Source organism: Ursus americanus, chromosome 1, assembly GCF_024610735.1.
Source record: "Ursus americanus isolate L20-20 chromosome 1, mUrsAme1.1.p, whole genome shotgun sequence".
NCBI lineage: Eukaryota > Metazoa > Chordata > Mammalia > Carnivora > Ursidae > Ursus > Ursus americanus.
Genome location: NC_142127.1, coordinates 77646937 through 77665665, shown reverse-complemented (window position 1 = coordinate 77665665; position 18729 = coordinate 77646937). Strand labels below are relative to the sequence as shown.

General features: G+C 39.0%; 1 protein-coding gene across 4 annotated transcripts in view; it reads right to left on the bottom strand.

The window, feature by feature from the left end:
* Positions 1-18729, bottom strand: part of PARD3B (par-3 family cell polarity regulator beta) — a 980330-nt gene that overhangs the window by 897790 nt on the left and 63811 nt on the right. Inside the window, exon 1 of one of the 4 annotated variants that reach the window (XM_045806555.2) lies at positions 14565-18315. The exons of 1 other annotated variant lie outside the window; for it this stretch is intronic. In XM_045806555.2, coding sequence (XP_045662511.2) covers positions 14565-14747 — 183 coding nt within the window. In that variant the 5' untranslated portion in view covers positions 14748-18315. Of the gene's footprint in view, positions 1-14564; positions 18316-18729 lie in introns of those variants that run through there. 2 more of the 4 variants (XM_045806554.2, XM_087862375.1) reach the window with 2 other exon arrangements.

Sequence of the window (18729 nt, the reverse complement as noted above, 5' to 3'; positions counted from 1 at the left end):
TTTGAAAATGGAGGACTGAAGAGCTAAGGAATGCAGCAGTCTCTACAAGATGGAAAAGACAAGGAAATGGATTCTACCCTAGAACCTCCAGAAAGGAAAGCAGCCCTGGCCACACCTTGATTTAGCCCACTGAGACAATGTCTTCTGATATCCAGCACTATCAGATAATTTTCTACTAATTTGTTCCAGGCAGCAGTAGAAAATACACTGCCCTCCTCACCAGCCCTCCCTCTCCACACTCTAGCAATGACAGTGTGAGAACCTGAGGGTAAACTGGGGAATGAGTAATAGAACTGAGGTAAGAGAAGAAAGGCTAGCTGTATCCCTCATCCTCTTGCTAGTGACATCCTCAGAGCAGACTTGAGCTGAGTTAAGGCCATAACCATTAACTCTGACTAAAATTTTAGATTTGACTATTATACTAGCTTGTATTAACCACTGACAGGAAGATACTTTATGACCTTAAGTTCTCTAGAAGCATATTAGGATTTGTTCTACATTTCATTCAAGGGCATGGGAAGAACTATTCCCATGGAATAAATTTAAAGGGACATTGGGAAACAAAAGTGAAATTGCTGGTCAATCATCCCCCTCAAGTCCCGCATATTCCACATGACAGCTATGAACTATTGAAAAGGCATGGGAAGCAGTGAGCTCAAAGAAGGGTATAGCAGGACAGATCAGAAACTTGACCCCCCCTTAAGGAGGGCACGTATTGCATGGAGCACTGGGTGTTATATGCAAACAATGAATCATGAAACATTACATCAAAAACTAGGGATGTACTGTATGGTGACTAACATAACATAATAAAAAATTTAAAAAAAAAAAAGAAAGAAAGAAACTTGACCCCCTGCTGTACTACTGACAAATGTTTACATTTGAAACATAACAAACATAATGAAGACACTGAAAAGCTATATAAAAAAAAGAAAGATACAATGGAAATGTCAAAAATAATAAAGTAGGGTCCTATAAGATTGTATGTGGGATATACACACATAGAAGAGTAGGGATTTGGAATTGTACACAAGATTTTCTTCAGGTGAACTCTAGTATTGACTGAATGTTGGTGTCCCCACCTGAAATTCATAGATTGAAACCTATTGCCCAATGTGATGGTATCAGGAGGTAGGGCCTTTGGAAGGAGCCTGGGTCATGAGGGTAGAGGCCTCACGAAGAGGATTATTGCTCTTATTAAAGAGGGCCCACAGAGTTCCCTCACCCCTTCTACCATGTGAGGACAGCAAAGACAGCCACCACTGAGGAAGAGGGCCCTCACCAGATACTGGATCTGCTAGAGCCATGATACTGAACTTTTCAGGCTACCAAACTGAAAATTGCTTATCATCTGCCCAGTTTATGGTACTATTATTACACCAGCCTGAACATATGAAGACAAACTCCAAAAGGAGAGGATTTCTAGATAATCCTGGTGAGCTGAACACAAGCATTCCTCTTGGCAACTTTCCTCTGCCTAATCCCCTGCCCCACAAAAATAAAGGAACTTAAAATATATCAAATCACACAAAGAGAAGTGCGAGTCACCACAGATGAGAGATGGTGATGCAAAACGGACGCCTGAAAGCGTTAGAAGGGTAATACCTGACTTAACACAGAGAGAGCAGACCCCTGAGCCAGTGGAGAAAGTAGCCAAGAGAAAGGCAAAGACCTAGGACCTGAAGGCACCAGGTGCCCTGAAGGCTGTGGCAAGGGTTGAAAATAGAGAACTAGCTGACACTCTGCACAGGCAATCAACTCTCCCAACCTAAATGGAAAATTTGAGGTTTACTCTATGGAGAAATAAAGCAAAGGAGCCGGTGAACGTGGGGTAGAAACTCTGCAGATGTGAAACACAGCTGAGCAAGAGTAAACACTAAGAAATAAGGTGAAAATTTACATTAAAAATGAATAAGTTTTCTTCTGGCCCACTTCTCACTCTAACCAATCTAGACATCGGTTACCCAGGCTAAAGCATAAGATCGAGAATACTCTAAGTCAGTGGTTTTCAAAGTGTAGTCCACAGACTGAGGAGAGGCAGAAACAACTATAAAACTGAAACAATGTCAACGTATTATGAAAATAATTTGCCTTTTTCACTGTTGAAATTTGCATTCATGGTACAAAAGCAAGGGTGGAAAAGCTGCTCGTTTTTAGCAAGAATCAAAACAGTGGCACACAATCGTAGTCACTATACTCTTCGGCGTTTCATATTCGGAGATTTTTAAAAAGCTGAGTTCACTTAAAGATCTTGAAGGAGTAAAAGTTATTAATCAACCATTGATCACCTATCTTTGCAATATCCTATAATATGCAACAAAATGAGAGGCACACATGAGGCCCTTCAGCTACACACTGAAGGATGAGGGTCCTCTCCAGGGAAAGGACACATGCTATTGCTTACTTTGGATCCTGAACCACTGGCCTTTTTTCATGGACATCATTTTTTACCTCAAAAAAATGACAGATAGAGACACCATGGTTATTCACACTTGGGTATTTGGCAGAAATTTTCTAAATAACGAAAAGAGTGAGCCCATCACTTCAAAGACAACAACTGATAGTACTTATTTCCCATGATAAATTCAAACTTTCAAGCAGAGATTGGGGTTTGTGATAAGTTCTATCCACCACCATGAGCTTGACAGTTTCCCACCCTTGAAGATTTTTCTAACTAGACTGATAGTGATATACGCAAACATGATATTTTGACATAGTATAATGAAATGTGTCAATATTTGGATGACTAGTAGAATTCAGTCAACCAGTATTTTCCAAATGACCGATGCATGTCAAAAATGTTACAGACCCATGCGTGGGTGAAAGATCCATTCACAGGGCAAGACAAACCGATGGATTTGAAAAGTCCATTAATAGGATTTCAGATTCCACTGCAACTAAGTTTTAAGAACTAGACCACTTGTGGAGTTTTGGTATAGTATCAAAAAAAAATATCCACAGTTATCTGAAAAGACTATTAAAATACCCCACCATTTTCCAACTACATATCTGAGTGGGACAGGTTTTCTTCCTTTATTTAAAACAGCAAATTGCAACAGACTGAAAGCAAAGATAGATATGAGGATCCAGGTGTCCTTCTATTAAGCTATACATTAGGGAAATTTGCAAAAATGTAAGACAATGTCACTTATCAAATTCTGTCTTGAAAAACTTCTACGTAAAATAACTATTTATGTTAACATGCAATGGGTTTACTACTGTTACTTTTAAATGAAGTAACTATTTTTTGATATTTCAATTTTTAGTTTTAAGTATGTAAATACTGGGAGATATGACCCACATAAACAGAAGTTCTATAGCTGCACTGCCCAGTAAGATAGTAACTAGTCTCTAGTCTCACATGGCTACTGAGCTCTTGATATATGATCAGTCTGAATTGAGATGTGCCGTAAGTGTAAAATATACACTGGATTTCAAAGACTTTGCCTTAAAGAATGTAAAATTTCTCAACTTCTTATATTTGATTCCATGTTGAAACAGTATTTTGGATTCACTGAGCTAAGTAAAATATATTAATTTCAATCTTTTACTCTAAGTGTGGCTACTAGGATATTTAAAATCATATATATAGCTTGTATTTTTCATTTGTATTATATTTCTATTAAACAGCACTGGTCTAGAAGGTCTTTAATAGTTTTTAATTTTAAGTGAAAGAGCCATGAGACCAAAGTTCTAAAAATTGCTGCTGTATGGGAAAATGAACTAGTTGAAGGAAAAAAGAACAAATCTATAGACTCTGACATTTAGGAGGCCCAACGGGACACAGAATGACCCTACAGAGAAAAAAACACCACCAGTCAATAAGGACAGAACACAAATTCTCTCAAATATGAAAAGGTGGTAAGGCTCACGATACATGTGTGGAAATCCTCTAACATGAAGGTCAAAGACCAACACAAATAAAAATGAAAAATAAATATCCCTGTGAAAAGACAGATAGTGTAAATAGAAAAAAAAAAAAACTTCAAGAAGACTTTAATATCCTCAGAGAGATGAGAATACTGCATCCATAAGAAAACAGCTAGGCTTAAAAATTAACATTCATAAGACCTGGAAAATTTGATGGCAGAAATAAATTCAACAGAAAACAGATCTCAGAAAACATCACAGAGAGAACAGAACGAGAGAAGGAGGAAATAAAACAGATTAGGAAATTTAGAGGTGTACTCCAGAAAGTCCAAATGTAGAATTGAAGAGTCAGAAAGAACACCTGAAAAATTGTGGGGGGGGGGGTGGCAGAATGAGGTTACAGAAATAATGTTTCCCAAAACTGAAGGATATGTCTACAGACCTAAAAGCTCTAGCAAATGCCCCAAGTGCCAGCACTTTTTTTAAAACCACACACATCATGAAATTTCATAGAACTGGAAGGGAAAAAATGGAAAGGTTTATAGGTACAAAGTGGGTAAGTAGAGGCTTTTTCAACAATAACACTGAAAACCAAAAAATAAATGAATTCTTCAAAACTCTGAAGGAGAATGACTTCAACCTAGAATTTGACCTTAATAACCAAGTGTGAATGAAGAATAAGGACATTTTCAAAGTGTCAAAAACAAAAATGTCTTAAGAATCTTTTCTCAAAAATCTACCAGATGTGTTTGAAATACGTCAAGAAGAGCACCACTAAACAAAACGAAACCATTATTAAAACCAGGAAAATAAAATATTTGTACAAGTAAAAATTTTTAATTATAGTATACTATGTGGCTCAAGCTTTGAACTATATTTTACAAACTAAAATTCGGTAAAAACTGAATATTAAAATTTGCATATTGTACACCTGAAACTAATATTACATTGTATGTCAACTAACTGGAATTTTATTTTTTTAAGTTTATTTAAGTAATCTCTACAACTCAATGTGGGGCTCGAACTCACAACCCTGAGATCAAGAGCTGCATGCTTTTTTGACTGAGCCAGCCAAGCACACCTAACTACCTGGAATTTAAATTAAAACTTAAAAAAATTTTTTTTGAATGGAGCCATAAAGGACCCTGAACAGTCAAAAGTAATCTTTAGAAGAACAAAGCTCAGAGGTATCATACTCCCAGATTTCAAGATATACTACAAAGCTGAGGTAATCAAAATAGTATGGTCCTGGCACAAAAACAGACACACAGATCACTGGAACAGAGCCCAGAAATAAACCCATGCTTATAAAGTCAATTAATCTATGACAAAGGAGGCAAGAACATACAATGCAGAAAAGACAGTCTCTTCAACAAATGGTGCCAGGAAAACTGGACCAATTTTCACACCATACACAAAAATAAACTCAAAATAGATTAAAGACCTCAATGCAAGACTTGAAACCACAAAATTTCTAGGGGAAAAAAAAAATGCAGTAATTTGACATCAGCCTTAGCAGCACTTTTCTACATATGTCTCCTCAGGTAAGGGAAACAAAAGCAAAAATAAACTATTAGAAATTTATCAAAATAAAGAGCTTTTGCACATTGAAGGAAACCATCAACAAAACAAAAAAGCAACCTACTGAATGGGAAAAGATATGTACAAATGATGTATCTGATATGGGGTTAATATCCAAAATATATAAAAATTTATAAAACTCAACACCAAAGAAACAATGTGATTTTTTAAAGATTTTATTTAAGTAATCACACTTAACATGGGCCTCAAACTCACAACCCCAAGATCAAGAGACACATGCTCTACTGACTGAGGCCGCCAGGCACCCCTAAACAATGTTATTTAAAAATGGGCAGGAAAATAAAATGGACAGGGGACCTGAATAGACATTTCTTTCAAAGATGACACAGATGGCAAACAGGTACATGAAAAGATGCTCAACATCACTCATCAGGGAAATGCAAAACCACAACGAGATCACCTCACACCTGTCATGACAGCCAGAATCCAAAAAAAAAAAAAAAAAAAGTGTCAGGATAAAGAGAACAAGACCCTCATGCACTGTTGATGGGAATGTAAATTGTACAACCACTGTGGAAAACAGTAAAGAGGTTCCTCAAAAAATTAAAAATAGAAATACCAAATGATCTAGTAATTGCGCTACTGGGTATTTACCCAAAGAAAACAAAACACTAATTTAAAAATACATATGCACCCTTATGTTTACTGCAGCACTGTTTACAATAGCCAAGACATAGAAGCAGCCTGAGTGTCTACTAAGAGATAATGGATAAAGACGTGGCATAGATCTCAGACACACACACACACACACACACACACAAATTTACTCAGCCATAAAAAAGAATAAGATCTTGCCTTTTGCAGCAATATGGATGGACCTAGAGGGTATTAGGCTGAGTGAAAGAGGTTATACTGAGAAAGACAAATACCATATGATCTCACTTATATGTGGAATCTAAAAGCAAAACAAGTGAACAAACAAAAAGGAGGAACAGACCCATAAATACAGAGAACAAACTGATGGTTACTAGGGGGGGTGGGAGTGGGCAGATGGGCAAAACAGGTGAAGGCAAGTGGGAAATACAGGCTTCCAGTGATGGAATGAGTAAGTCACAGGGATCAAAGGGACAGCATAGGGAATACAGTCAATAGTATTTTAACAGTGATACATGGTGATAGATGTTAGCTACACTTGTGCTGAGCAGAGCAAAATATATACACTCTTCCAATCACTATGTTGTACATCTGAAATATAACTTTGTGTCTTAACTATACTTCAATTTAAAAAAAAATGAATACTGATCTCACCAAAATTTTAACTAATGAAGCAGGAAGAACAGGGATAGGTACTAGATGAGAACTAGATGAAAGAAATGAAAAACTAAATCATTATCTACAAATAGATCAACTGAAAACCTCTTAAATTTTAAAAAATCAAGAAATCCATTCAAGCATCTTGCTAAGAAATGGGAAGAAACATTTAAAGAAGTTGAAAGTGGCTGCTACTAATAGGTAAGAAAGGATGGACATGAAATTGGTGATATTTGTTTTAAAACTTTGTAATAGATAGTGTTAAATGCCTTACTTCAGTTAATTTAAAATAAATTTAAATATTTAAAATGGCATCAAGTAACAGAAAGGGAATATACAGTTAACTTTAGAAACATTTAAAAAATTTTTTGCAAAGAAATCTGGAACTTACGAATTTGTGTTGACAAAGCACACCACTCTATGAAAAGCTAAGACTGAATAAATGCATTTGTAAATTGTGTGAATAAACTTTCTGTCCAATTTTCACTCTAAATGAGACATAACTGGAAAGAAAAGACAGCCACCTAAATAGTTCACCAGGAATCCCAAGCTGGGGACGCACAGGCAAAGCCAACCTGGAGAACTACGCTGTTTGGGCTGTATACTTTGTTCCTGTTCTTGTTTAAAAACGAGGAAAACTACAAAGAACTCAGGTTATCTTCTCCTGTCAAAGCAAAAATCTGGCCAGAGACTGCCTGTGTTCTATCTAGGCAACAGCCAACCAAATATGAGCAGGGGCAGCTACCAAATAGTGTACATTTCCCCATATGCGCCCCCACATATGAGAAAAAGATAAAACAAGAAGATACCATCTTTCAAGAATCAGAAATAGCACATGCATTCGGCGAATCTCATTGTCTAAAATGCAACAGCACATGTTTATTTCTCGTGACCCGTTCAGCCCCTGCAGTGATTGGAGTCTGAGACTCCTGCTTCAAGAGGTAATAGGCTTGAAAGAAACAAACTCATTCATTTTTGCTATGTCCTGCAAGCTTGAATTTATACAGTTACCTTTTTTTATATTTTGCAAAGCTTTTTACATGTGATAAACGCAGATGAAATTAAAATAAGCATATCAGCATTTTTTAAAATAATTGCAGACTTTTTCCGATTTAATCTGTCTGTAACTCTATTAAGAACATTAAAAATCAGGTTACTTCACGGTTGTTCTCATTTTACTTTTGATTTATAGGATACATATTATAATCCCATTCAGAGAAAAATCTTTAAGGTCTCTACCTTAGAATGGGGGGTGAATGCAGAGGAGAGAAGCAGTACAACTTTAAAACAAAGACTGTTAGTTTTATTTACATGCCACAACACAATCTCCAAATGACCTCTGCCTTCCCAAGTAACATTTTAACTAAAGTGACAGAGAATGGAATGCCACATTAGAATTGAAAGCAAGATAAAAGGTAGAAGTCCTAATCTACTGCTCTACATAGCATTATTCATGACAAGGGTTTCCCACTTTCTTAGACAGGGTTCAAAATGTCAGCTTTAACTATGTAGCAAATTTTAATAGGATGCTTCTAAATGGGTACCCTTAGAGGGCTACAAGGATTTCTTCATCTGGAGCACATTCAGAATGACACCAGCTACTTCTCACCTGGCCCCAGGAGTAAAGTCTCCCCAGCCCACTTCCTTTCATCTCTGATGCATTTGGGCTCCTGCTGAGCTAACCACTCTCCTAACAGGTTAGAAGCCAGAACAAAAATTTTGTTTTGTGTTTACAAAACATCGAAGTATGGGCAAGGAAGCCCTTGCTTAAGAGCTCCCTGCTCTGGTTGCAGAATCACTCTGCCTGCAAGGTGTCACTCTACCCTCTGCTGCTGGAGGGATGGCACCAGACAAGTCACTGGTAAATGCAATGTTGGAACAGCCATTTTGATATAAACTGTAAAATATCATTGAGGTCTTCGAAAATCTTACAGCAATTCTTCAAGCATTTATTAAGTTTTACAGGATAGCAATACTGCCATGTAAATAAATACTTAAAATTGTTGGGCTACAGTAACGCGGACAGGACCAACTAGCCATGTCTTGTTCTCAGAATACTCAGAGGTGAGGAAGACAGCGTTTCTCCTACCCAGAGAAACAGCCTGTTGTGAAGTGGAGTAACATTCAAAGAGACTCTATAAAGAACAAGGGAACAAGAAGCCAGAAATATGCTGATAAACTACTTACATGATTTCTTTCAGTTTCATACTGCAAATATTAACAGGCAGATTTTATCATCTTTTAGTAAATATGGCACTTTAATTCTTTCTAGATGCCATTTTCCAACTTCAAAACACTCAGCAAAATGTTTCGGCATGACTAAAAAAGGTTGATATTATAGATACATGATGCTTTTTACCTTGACACTCTCAGACTTAATTTTCAAAATCAAAATTTTCTAAATAGAATCCAAAAGCCTACTGGGGAAGAAAGCACACTAAAACCATCATTCAGGGGCACCTGGGTGGCTCACTTGGTTAAACGTCCAACTCTTAATTTTGGCTCAGGTCATGATTTCAGGGTCATGAGACCGAGTCCCGAGTCAGGCTCCACACTGGGCATGGAGCCTGCTTGGGAATCTCTCTCCCTCTGTCTCTGCTCCAATGCACAACCACCCCCCACACCCCATGCAAGTGCACTCTCCCTCTCGCTCTAAAAAAAACAAACAAAATCTTTCAAATTTAACTTTAGAAACAGAAGTACAAAAAGCGTAACTTGTAACCAGTTTATCTTAAAAGAAATGTAACTCCAGAGCAATATAGCAAGGTATTACCTGAACCATTATTCCATCATAATTGGAATTATTTACAATATAGGGAGACAGTGTCAGATTGAGGTACACAGTCTCACACTTTTATTTTAAATGTTTCAAACATCCCCCTCATCCACAACACATTATAACTATTCCATTATTCTGAGAAGTGTAAATTAGAGATTAAAATCCTTCACCTTCAATATCATCACCATCATGCAAACATGTGTTATGCGTGGGGGGGTGTCAGGGAGAGCATGAGGAGTATTAAGTGGATGATATTCAAATCAGGGAATCATAATCGGAGTATTTCCCAGGTAAGTGACATCCCTATGCAACGATTAATGAATGTTCCTAGGGCTCCCAAAATCTACTGAGCCAACCAACTGATATCCGTGCTAATAAAGAGTTTAGGCTTTCAGGACACATGACACCCAAAACCCACCTCCTTCCAGGCATAACCATGAGAAAGTAAGACACAGCTAACTTAGAACAATTCCATTTGGCTTGGGATTCTGGGAACCAAGGAGCATTCTGCTCAGCTTTACTCCCAGTGCCCTCCCCCAGGAGATGCACAACCGCCCACACACACTAAGGGTGGAAGAATGGGAAAGGGCAGAGCTTTCTTTCCTGGGAACAAAGCCAGAGTGAAAGTTCTGGAGGCGGTAAACATATAACAGCTAGTGGAGAGCCATGGAAACCTTCTCCCCAAGCAAATGTGCTTTACTGTAAACTTTCCTTGCCCCCTACAATATTTAGTATTGCGTTAAAGCAAATATTTTTAAAATACACAAGCATGTGCTGTTTAAAATGCCTAAAATTAAAAACAAACAAATTCCCCCTATTGCCTGTCTAAAACCACCAACACATCCACTCTTTATCCCCAGATATTTATGAAGTAGCTGACTGCTGGGGATACAGACTAGTTTGCAACCTTCCCCTTGCCTGTTCTGCCAGGATTCTAAACGGAGAGTCCCCTTAAGCCCCTGCAATGAAGCCCAATATGGCACACACACGTGCATCTTTCTGGACAGATGGTTATTACATGTCCCAATGGTCAAAGGGGCCCAAGTCTTTCAAAAAAAAAAAAAAAATACCATGGCTTTCCCATGATGAAGGTTTCCATTACTAGGTCACAGTTCACATTACTCGACTCTGCTGTCATTGAATTCAGCGGCCCCACAACTCCTAAGGAACAGAACGTTCAGCAAAGAGTTAATTCCCCTCTTAGGAACGGGAGACTATACCCTTCACTGCAGTTCTCTGGGGACTGCAAACAGCCAGAACACCCTCCAGGGACAGCCACTCCTGCATCCTCCAGTCCCTTGGTTCTCAAATTCTTTGCTGCCACTGTGTTATTTTATTCATTTTATAATTTTCTGCCCTTTCTTAGCCTATTTTTCCATATCGTTCACAGAGGACAAGTAGATACACAAGCAATGATTTCCAGTCCTTACGAGAATGTTGCCAACTTAAAACATTAACAGAAGCCCCGCTCGGCTGATATAGTCAACCCGTCAGTTAGGACCCTGATTCCTCTCTGTGCCATCCTTATCTCTACAGTTATTCCCTAACCTCTACGGGATTCCCTAGAGTCTGTACTTCGTAGAACTCCTTAAAGCAAAGTTCAATGGTGGACCTTCATAAAGATGACATTAGAGAAACAAAAAACTTAATACATGTAATCTTTCACGTATGTGGTTGTCATCATCTTCTATAGTTTCCTTCTGGTTACTATCTTAAATTTGAGCTACCAAACATTATATTTATGGACTAGCTCTCCAACTTGCTAAGATCACTATCACTTTCAATTACTAAACGTGCTCAATTTAGTAGCCCCCAAAACTAAGTGACTCCGCCCAGGAGTCTATTTTACGATCACCTCGAGGTAGTTCTAGCATACTAGAGTTAGCTCCTGTGTCTTGCTAACTGGTTTTTACGTTAGAATCAAAGGGTAGGGGTGTTGGAGGGTGAAGGAGGGTCTGTAAAGTATCCTCCAGACTTAGAAAGCACTTAGAGACCCAAAACGAAGCAAGCCACTCCATACTGAGCTTTATTCAAGGGAACTTACTGAGAGTGGGGATCTGGCAGACAAATGACCCAGGCACTACGCAGCTATTCCCCACCCCTATTCTCCAAGTCTGGACCTTAACCCACAGCTTTTATAGGGCAAGGGGCATTCTGGTAAGGTCAATAGGGAGCCATCTAAAGTGGTCCCATCTGTATACCAGAGGATTCCTACTTGTTATCTAAAGTGGGGGCCTTCAGTGAACCAGGCATCCCTACCAGTTATGCAAATTGGAGCCTTCTGTCCACCAGTCATCTCTACTAGTTCTCTGAAGTGGAACCTTCTGTGAGCCACATTAGAGATCAGAACCAGCCTTCCCACATCCTGGTTAGAGCATACATTTCACCTCCACGGAGCCTGGAACACATAGCCCTGCGGGAGATCATTGGGCAAGATGGAAGACCAAAGATGGAGTCAGTGTTGTCAGCGCTCCTACAAGGGGAAAGAAAGGTCTTTTATTTTTTTAAGAGAAATATAAAAAAAGAGAGAATGTTTGAGGCTTTAATATTTCTAAGGACAACCGTAAACACAATATAACTGCTACTGCATGATTTTTTTTTTCTTTAGAACAGCATCGAAAGGAGAGCTGAGGGATTGCCTATGGACTCACCCAAACTGAATGCTATACCCTGATGAGGTACACACAGGTGAAGCGTTCGTAGCAATCTGGTCCTATTCACCTGGCAGCACCTTACAGGTAATGAAGCCAGGGAGTCACCTGTAGTAGCCACTGGAGCTTGTTGGTAAGTTGTTGATTCTCTTATTCTGAGAACATGGTAGAATCACACTTTACCACCCATTTGAACTTAGGTTTCACATGTAACTGACTAACGAAATGTGAGCATAATTAACATACACCCGTCTGTGCAGAAGCTTTAAGAGCCAGTGTATGGATTTACATTTCCCTTGACTTTCTGTAATCATGGAAACACGCTGTAAGATGAAGCCTCCATCAGCTGGGGTCCTGAATGATAAAATGAGTAGATCTCCTACAACCCACCTGGGACTGACAGCATGACCGAGAAATAAGATATTCTAAGCCATGGAGGTTTTCAGACTGTTTGTTACTACAGCATAACCTGAACTTTCCTGATGCCATGCCTAATTTTGAACACCAACACGTAAGGAACAGCACTGTGCTACCCCCTGTGGGAAACCCAAAGGCAGAAGTTAGGGAGGACAGGAAGTAGTATTGCCCTGAGAATATAGGAGAATCAGAGGGACCGAACATAGTCATGTTCGGGTCATGGAATGAAGTACAAAATTCCAGTTTCCATTGATTGGCAACCTTCTAAAGCCCTGGAGTAAAACCACTTTCTAAAGAAGAGGGGGAGAAGAGCCAGCTTTCCATTGATAGATGACAGCGTGAGCAGCAGTCAAGATGGAAAACACGGGAAGACAGGCAGATGACACAGGAGAGAGCTGAATGAGGCTGCAGCACAGATTACAGGAATAGTCCTAGGAAATGAGGTTGGAAACATAAGGTGCAACCGAGCATAGCGGGCCTTGAGTGCCTTGCCATAAAAATGTTAACAGCAACAACAATAAAAACCATTTTATCCCAACACATTTTAGGGCATTACATATATTACTTATTAAATTCTCACAACCCGCTGGGCTAGTGGTTTCACCTGTGAAAGGGAAATTGTAACAGTGAGTGCAGCTACAATGCACGGCCCAAAGGCACGAAGGGAGTCAATACCAGAAGCAGGACCTGAACTCAGACAATCTCACTCCAAGGTCTGGGATGTTAACCACCATACCACACTTTCCGCCACCGCCCTTAGACTAATAGGTGAGGAGAGCCATTTACACCTCTAGGAAAGGAAGTTCCACGATCAGCATCGGGTTTCAAAAAGATTAGTTGTGCCATGTGTACAATGAATCAAAGAACACTGATCTGTAAGAGATACCTTTTAGAAATTGCTGGACGTAACCAGGTGAAAGATATTAAGCCCCTGCAGTAAGAGAGTAACTAGTCACTAATAACTATGAATCAGTAACTCAGAAAGTTTGTGATAGGGTCAAAGCAATAGGACTTCTGCCTGTTTATGTGTGGGGCTGGTACAGATGGCTGCAAGTTCCTCACTACTCCTCTTGCTGAAAGAGTCTATTTCCCCTCTCCTTAAATCTAGGCTTTCTTACAGACTTGCTTGACCCCACAGATTGTGGCAGAAATGATAGGTCATAAGAAACACCAAAGCTCCTGCCTGGCTCTCTTGAAACACTAGAGGCCTTAGTCACCTTAAAAGTAAAAATCCCTTGCCCAGAGGCTTTGTCAGAGAGCCCCGAGAGTACATGCAGAGGGCCCCATGAGCCCAGCCTTTCAGTGACATATGCCTAGGTGCCAGGCATGTGAATTAAACCCTGCAGACCAGCCACAAGCGGACTATCACCACGTGACCCCAGGTGACACTGCATGGAACAGAAGCACTGTCCCAGCCAAACTATGGCAAAATCCTGACCCACGGCCTGTGAAATAGAATGATGTAAATATGTTAATGTGTTTTGGAACGCTTGGTTATGCTGGAATAGAGAACTAGAACATGCCATTTATTGAAGGAACACTGAAGTTCAACCAACTCTATCAAAATCCCTGGACGGCATGCTCAGCCCCTCACTTTATAGAGTTAGGATTTGTGCCCTGGCCCCAAAGGCTGGCATCTTTACCAAGTTCTACCACCCTGAGTGCTTCTTACATTAAGGTTTGAGATTAGAATCAAAAGCATCTACACAGGGGCTCCTGGGTGACGCAGTCAAGTTAAGCGTGGGACTCTTGGTTTCCCCTTGGGTTGTGGTCTCAGGGTTGTGGGACTGAGCCCCACATTGGCTCCACGCTCTCAGAGTCAGCCTGGGATTCTCCACCCCCCACCCCCATCCTTGGCTCTTGCATTCAGGCACTCGTGTGTGCTCTCTCTCTCTCAAATAAATAAATCTTATAAAAAAAAAAGAAATCTACACAATGAAAATGGAACCAAAAGGACTAGTTCACAACAAAATGAGTGATATATGAAAACTTACATCACTACTCATCTCCAGCTCGCTCCACTGCCATCCTGCACTCTGACTGCAGCAAGAAGCTCCTTGGAAGCTTTCAAATGTGGCCAAATCCTGAGCCACAACCCCAACCAATCCCTGGGAGCAGTGTTTAGGTGATTCTAATATGCAGTCCGAAATGAGAGCCACCGGTTCACAGTTAACCATTGGTATGTTATTGCTTCAAAGATTATTTATTTAGTGAGAGAGAGAGGGAGGGAGAGCATAAGTGGGGGGAGGAGTAGAGGGAAAGGGACAAGCAGACTCCGCGCTGAGATTAGAGCCCTACACGGGGCTTACATGGGGCTCCATCCCACAGCCCTAAGACCACGATTTGAGCGGAAATGAAGAGTTGGTCCCTCAACCGAATGAGCCACCCAGGTGCTCCAACCATTAATCTGTTACTGCTTTATGAGCAAAGAAGGTATAAAAACAAAAGCCTTCCAGGGAAACAAATCACTCAGAAGAGAAAGGTTTGGCCTGATGGCCCCAAACTGCAGAGATGACCTCCAGGTCACACTTGAGGAAAAGATCAGAAAGAAGTGCAATTTCTCTCCTCCCCAAAAGTCTAAAATGACTTGCATGTGTGTATCACTTTAATCAAACATTACTTTAAATATAGGAAGTTGATTTTTTAAGTTCCTGAGCCTGTTTCAGGAAGCAGTTTAAAGCATGTGAGTTTCAGGAGAAGATTTATATTTCTGCTTTAAACATATCTATTGGAAAGACTGGAGGTTAAGCAGCTTTTAAAGGGAAAATTTCATTTTAAAGAAGCTTAGCTTTTGCACTAGGCCATTCACCACTACACAGACTGTATTTTCTTCCTGAGCTAATATTAAAACTTTTCTTTCTGATATGAAGAATTCCAGAATGAAATCTAAAGAATATGAATACTTAGAGTTAAATACAAGATAGCAAAACGACCTCCACCCCTTCTGTAACAAAGCATTGCCCTTGTCCAATCTGCAGTGGTGAGGAAAAGCACTCAGAACGTCAAAGACACACAGAGTAGACCGTTTCCTATAAAACAAATATTCTCTCTGAACACTATTAACATTCAGAGATCAGAAAATGAGGTCAGTAGTGATAAATGCAATCATCTCAGCCTCATCATTTGGTGCTATTAAGTGTAAATGGAAATAACCAAATACTCTTCAATAAATAGTTATTACTCATCCAGCAAACACTACCTACTATGTGCCAGGAGTAGTGGATCAGGTGAGAGGAAATCACCCGAGGATTTACCCAGGAGAAGGCTCAATGAACCAGATGTCACGCCAGCCTGTGCTCAGGTGAACTACCCCAGAAAGGTGTGCCACTGTCTTCTAAAGGGGAAACTAAGACAGAACATGAAGAAAGATCTTTCACGCCAACACCAAGAGCAATTCAAACACTAAAATGTTTTTCCAACCCTCCTGTTGGATTTGCACTGCATGCTTCACATTCTTTTTTGCCGAGTGCCCTTTGGAATTAGCCAAAAGCACTAGTGTGAGGAGTGAATCAGTGTCGCTTATAAACTTTATAAAGCAGGGTTAGCAGGATGTACTGAACAGGCATTAAGGTTCTACATTTTTGTTAACAGATCATGATTAGGACAATGAAAAATATCTATGGCCTGATTTAAAGAAAACCACTGAAGCTGGGAGGGTACATTTTCAATGTTTTCATTATCTGTCCCTGATGGTCCTCAGGGATCGCAACAGTTCACACAGACTTCGCGGATTACTTATCACTACTTACTTTGCCCCAGTAGAGAAATTAACAAACGATAACCACTGAAATACTTTTTATGAGGATTCCTGAAGTAATACTGGTGAATTAATCAAGCCCTACAAATTATGTCAACCACAGCGAAAATACTGTCTTTCTAAAAACAAAATGTGCCATTAGAAAGTCAGATACAGAAAAATCAAGAAAACTCTCAAAGAGGTTGACAGAAAATTTACTAAAATAGGAGTTATAAAGGCATAAAAGAAAATGAACTTAGATGCCTCAGGTTATGTGATAAGGATTTAGTATTTTCAACTTTTCTGATTTAAAGACGTTTCCAGCTGCACTTCCTTGTTCCTGTGCTGAGCAAGAAGGCTCTTTACTGACCACTTTAAAAGATGAGTGAGCACACAGCCATATAATTTAGAGAGCTAAATGTGCTCTCCTTAGAGTTTCAGAGGATGTTATTAACCTACCATCAGTAATACCTGTCCTGTTAACTGTTGTTCTAATAGTAGAGAGATGGATAATTATCCAGGTTCCACAGCTTGATTCAAAGTATTTACTGAGCATCTGCTAAGAGCAAACAACAGTGTTGGTAACATGGCAACACAAAGTGGTATAAAGATAGCTCCTTGCCACCCCAATATAGCTGGGTAAACAGAATATAATTTATAAAGTCCAAAAGACCAAAGGAGTGGTTGAGACACTTTATCAACTTCTGACTTTTACGTGATATGCCATCTTCTGACCAGACTAAGACGTTTAAAGGTTTCTGTGATTTTTTTTTAATCTTTATCTCACCAACTATCAGCCCAGAGCTATTCATACAAGAGCCCAAAATGGATTGATTTAACTTGGCCTCCCTTTTAAATTGTTGGCTATATAGTGATGACAGGTGTCCATACAGTCTGGACAATGAGCAACAGCCAGGCCAAAAAGTGCAGATTAAATCCAACGTTCTGACCTAAATTGATGCTTTACTATTCACAGATTAGGAATGGTGTATATACAGCTAATTCTAACATTCTACCTCCCTTGAACTCATTACCAGATTTTCATGGTTTCTTTGTGCTACTATTTAAGGAAATTCTTGGGCAGGGTTTGTAGAAAGAGAATAGAAGATTGAAAAGTAAGTCAAAATGAAATGTGTCCATTTATCTTGGAGGGACATATCCAAGTTTCCCCTAATGAAGTTAACAATGAAACATCTGATATTTGCGTTACTTAACAGATTTACAAAATATTCTCATGAGCAAGATCTCATGTATTCTGTCCATATGACAAAATTTCTGTCCCCATTACACAAAACAGAACAGTGAGGTAAAGGAGTGAATGACAAGTGTCAGAGCTGAAGTACAAATCCAGATTTTGTACCAAGGTGGTGTTATTTACCCAAGACCAGAAATACCTCCCCCTCAATGAGGGGATCAAAACCAATGATCTCTAGTTTTACACTCTCCCTGACCTAGAATTGCCATCATTCATTTAAAAAAAAAAAAAAGGATAGCAACTAACTGCATACCACCTCCAATAGGGCCAGAAAGACAAATAGCTTATATCAACTCAATTGTAACTAACTAAACAAAGGGCGCATGTCCATAAATTTCTAGAATTCCTTAAGACGGAGATAAATGTCATCTGTTTGAATAATTTAGATGAAGTCTTGCCTTTGAACCACTCGGGATTACTTCAAGAACTTGTCTTTTAATCCTACAGTGACCACAGGAATGGATAATTTTTTATCTCAATTTGAAAAATAGCATCCCTAGGATAATAGCGACAATCATTTTCACCAAGTTTCTTAGACCTAAATTAAGTGGTTCATGAACTGCTTACGTTTTACATTATGATTTTTCCTTGTAAGAGGAGTTCTCTATATTAAAGCACTGATTCCTGACTTACAAAAGGAATTCATTTGGAGGAGACTATTTATTAAAAAAAATATCATTCACACATAAGAATTCAAAATTCATATCACATATCATAATCATTCTTCAATTAATCAAATTTGATGAGGAATTCTAATAATGTTACACTATTAAGTATTTTATATATTAAAAAACAATATAGCAATCACCATCTAATGTGTAAGACCTAACCACTGCACAGATGATGTTCTAAATTTGAACTTGAAAGGAAAACCCATCAGCGTGCCTGCTTGATTTCTTTAATCTATTCATGTAGGTTAATTACCTGACACTCATTAAGATGACTCTGAGCTTCTTTAAATTTCTGACCATATTAACCTCTCCAACTAATCCTTATTAGAAAAATATTAAAGAGTGTTCATTGCTATTACAAATTGAATTTGAAATGATGAAACAATTATCAAATAAATGGAGTAGAAAACGAGGTTATATGCATGAGAAGATTCAATGCATCAAATATTTTACTTCCATTATTATAAAATAAAGGTCTTAAGGTCTATATCCAGGAA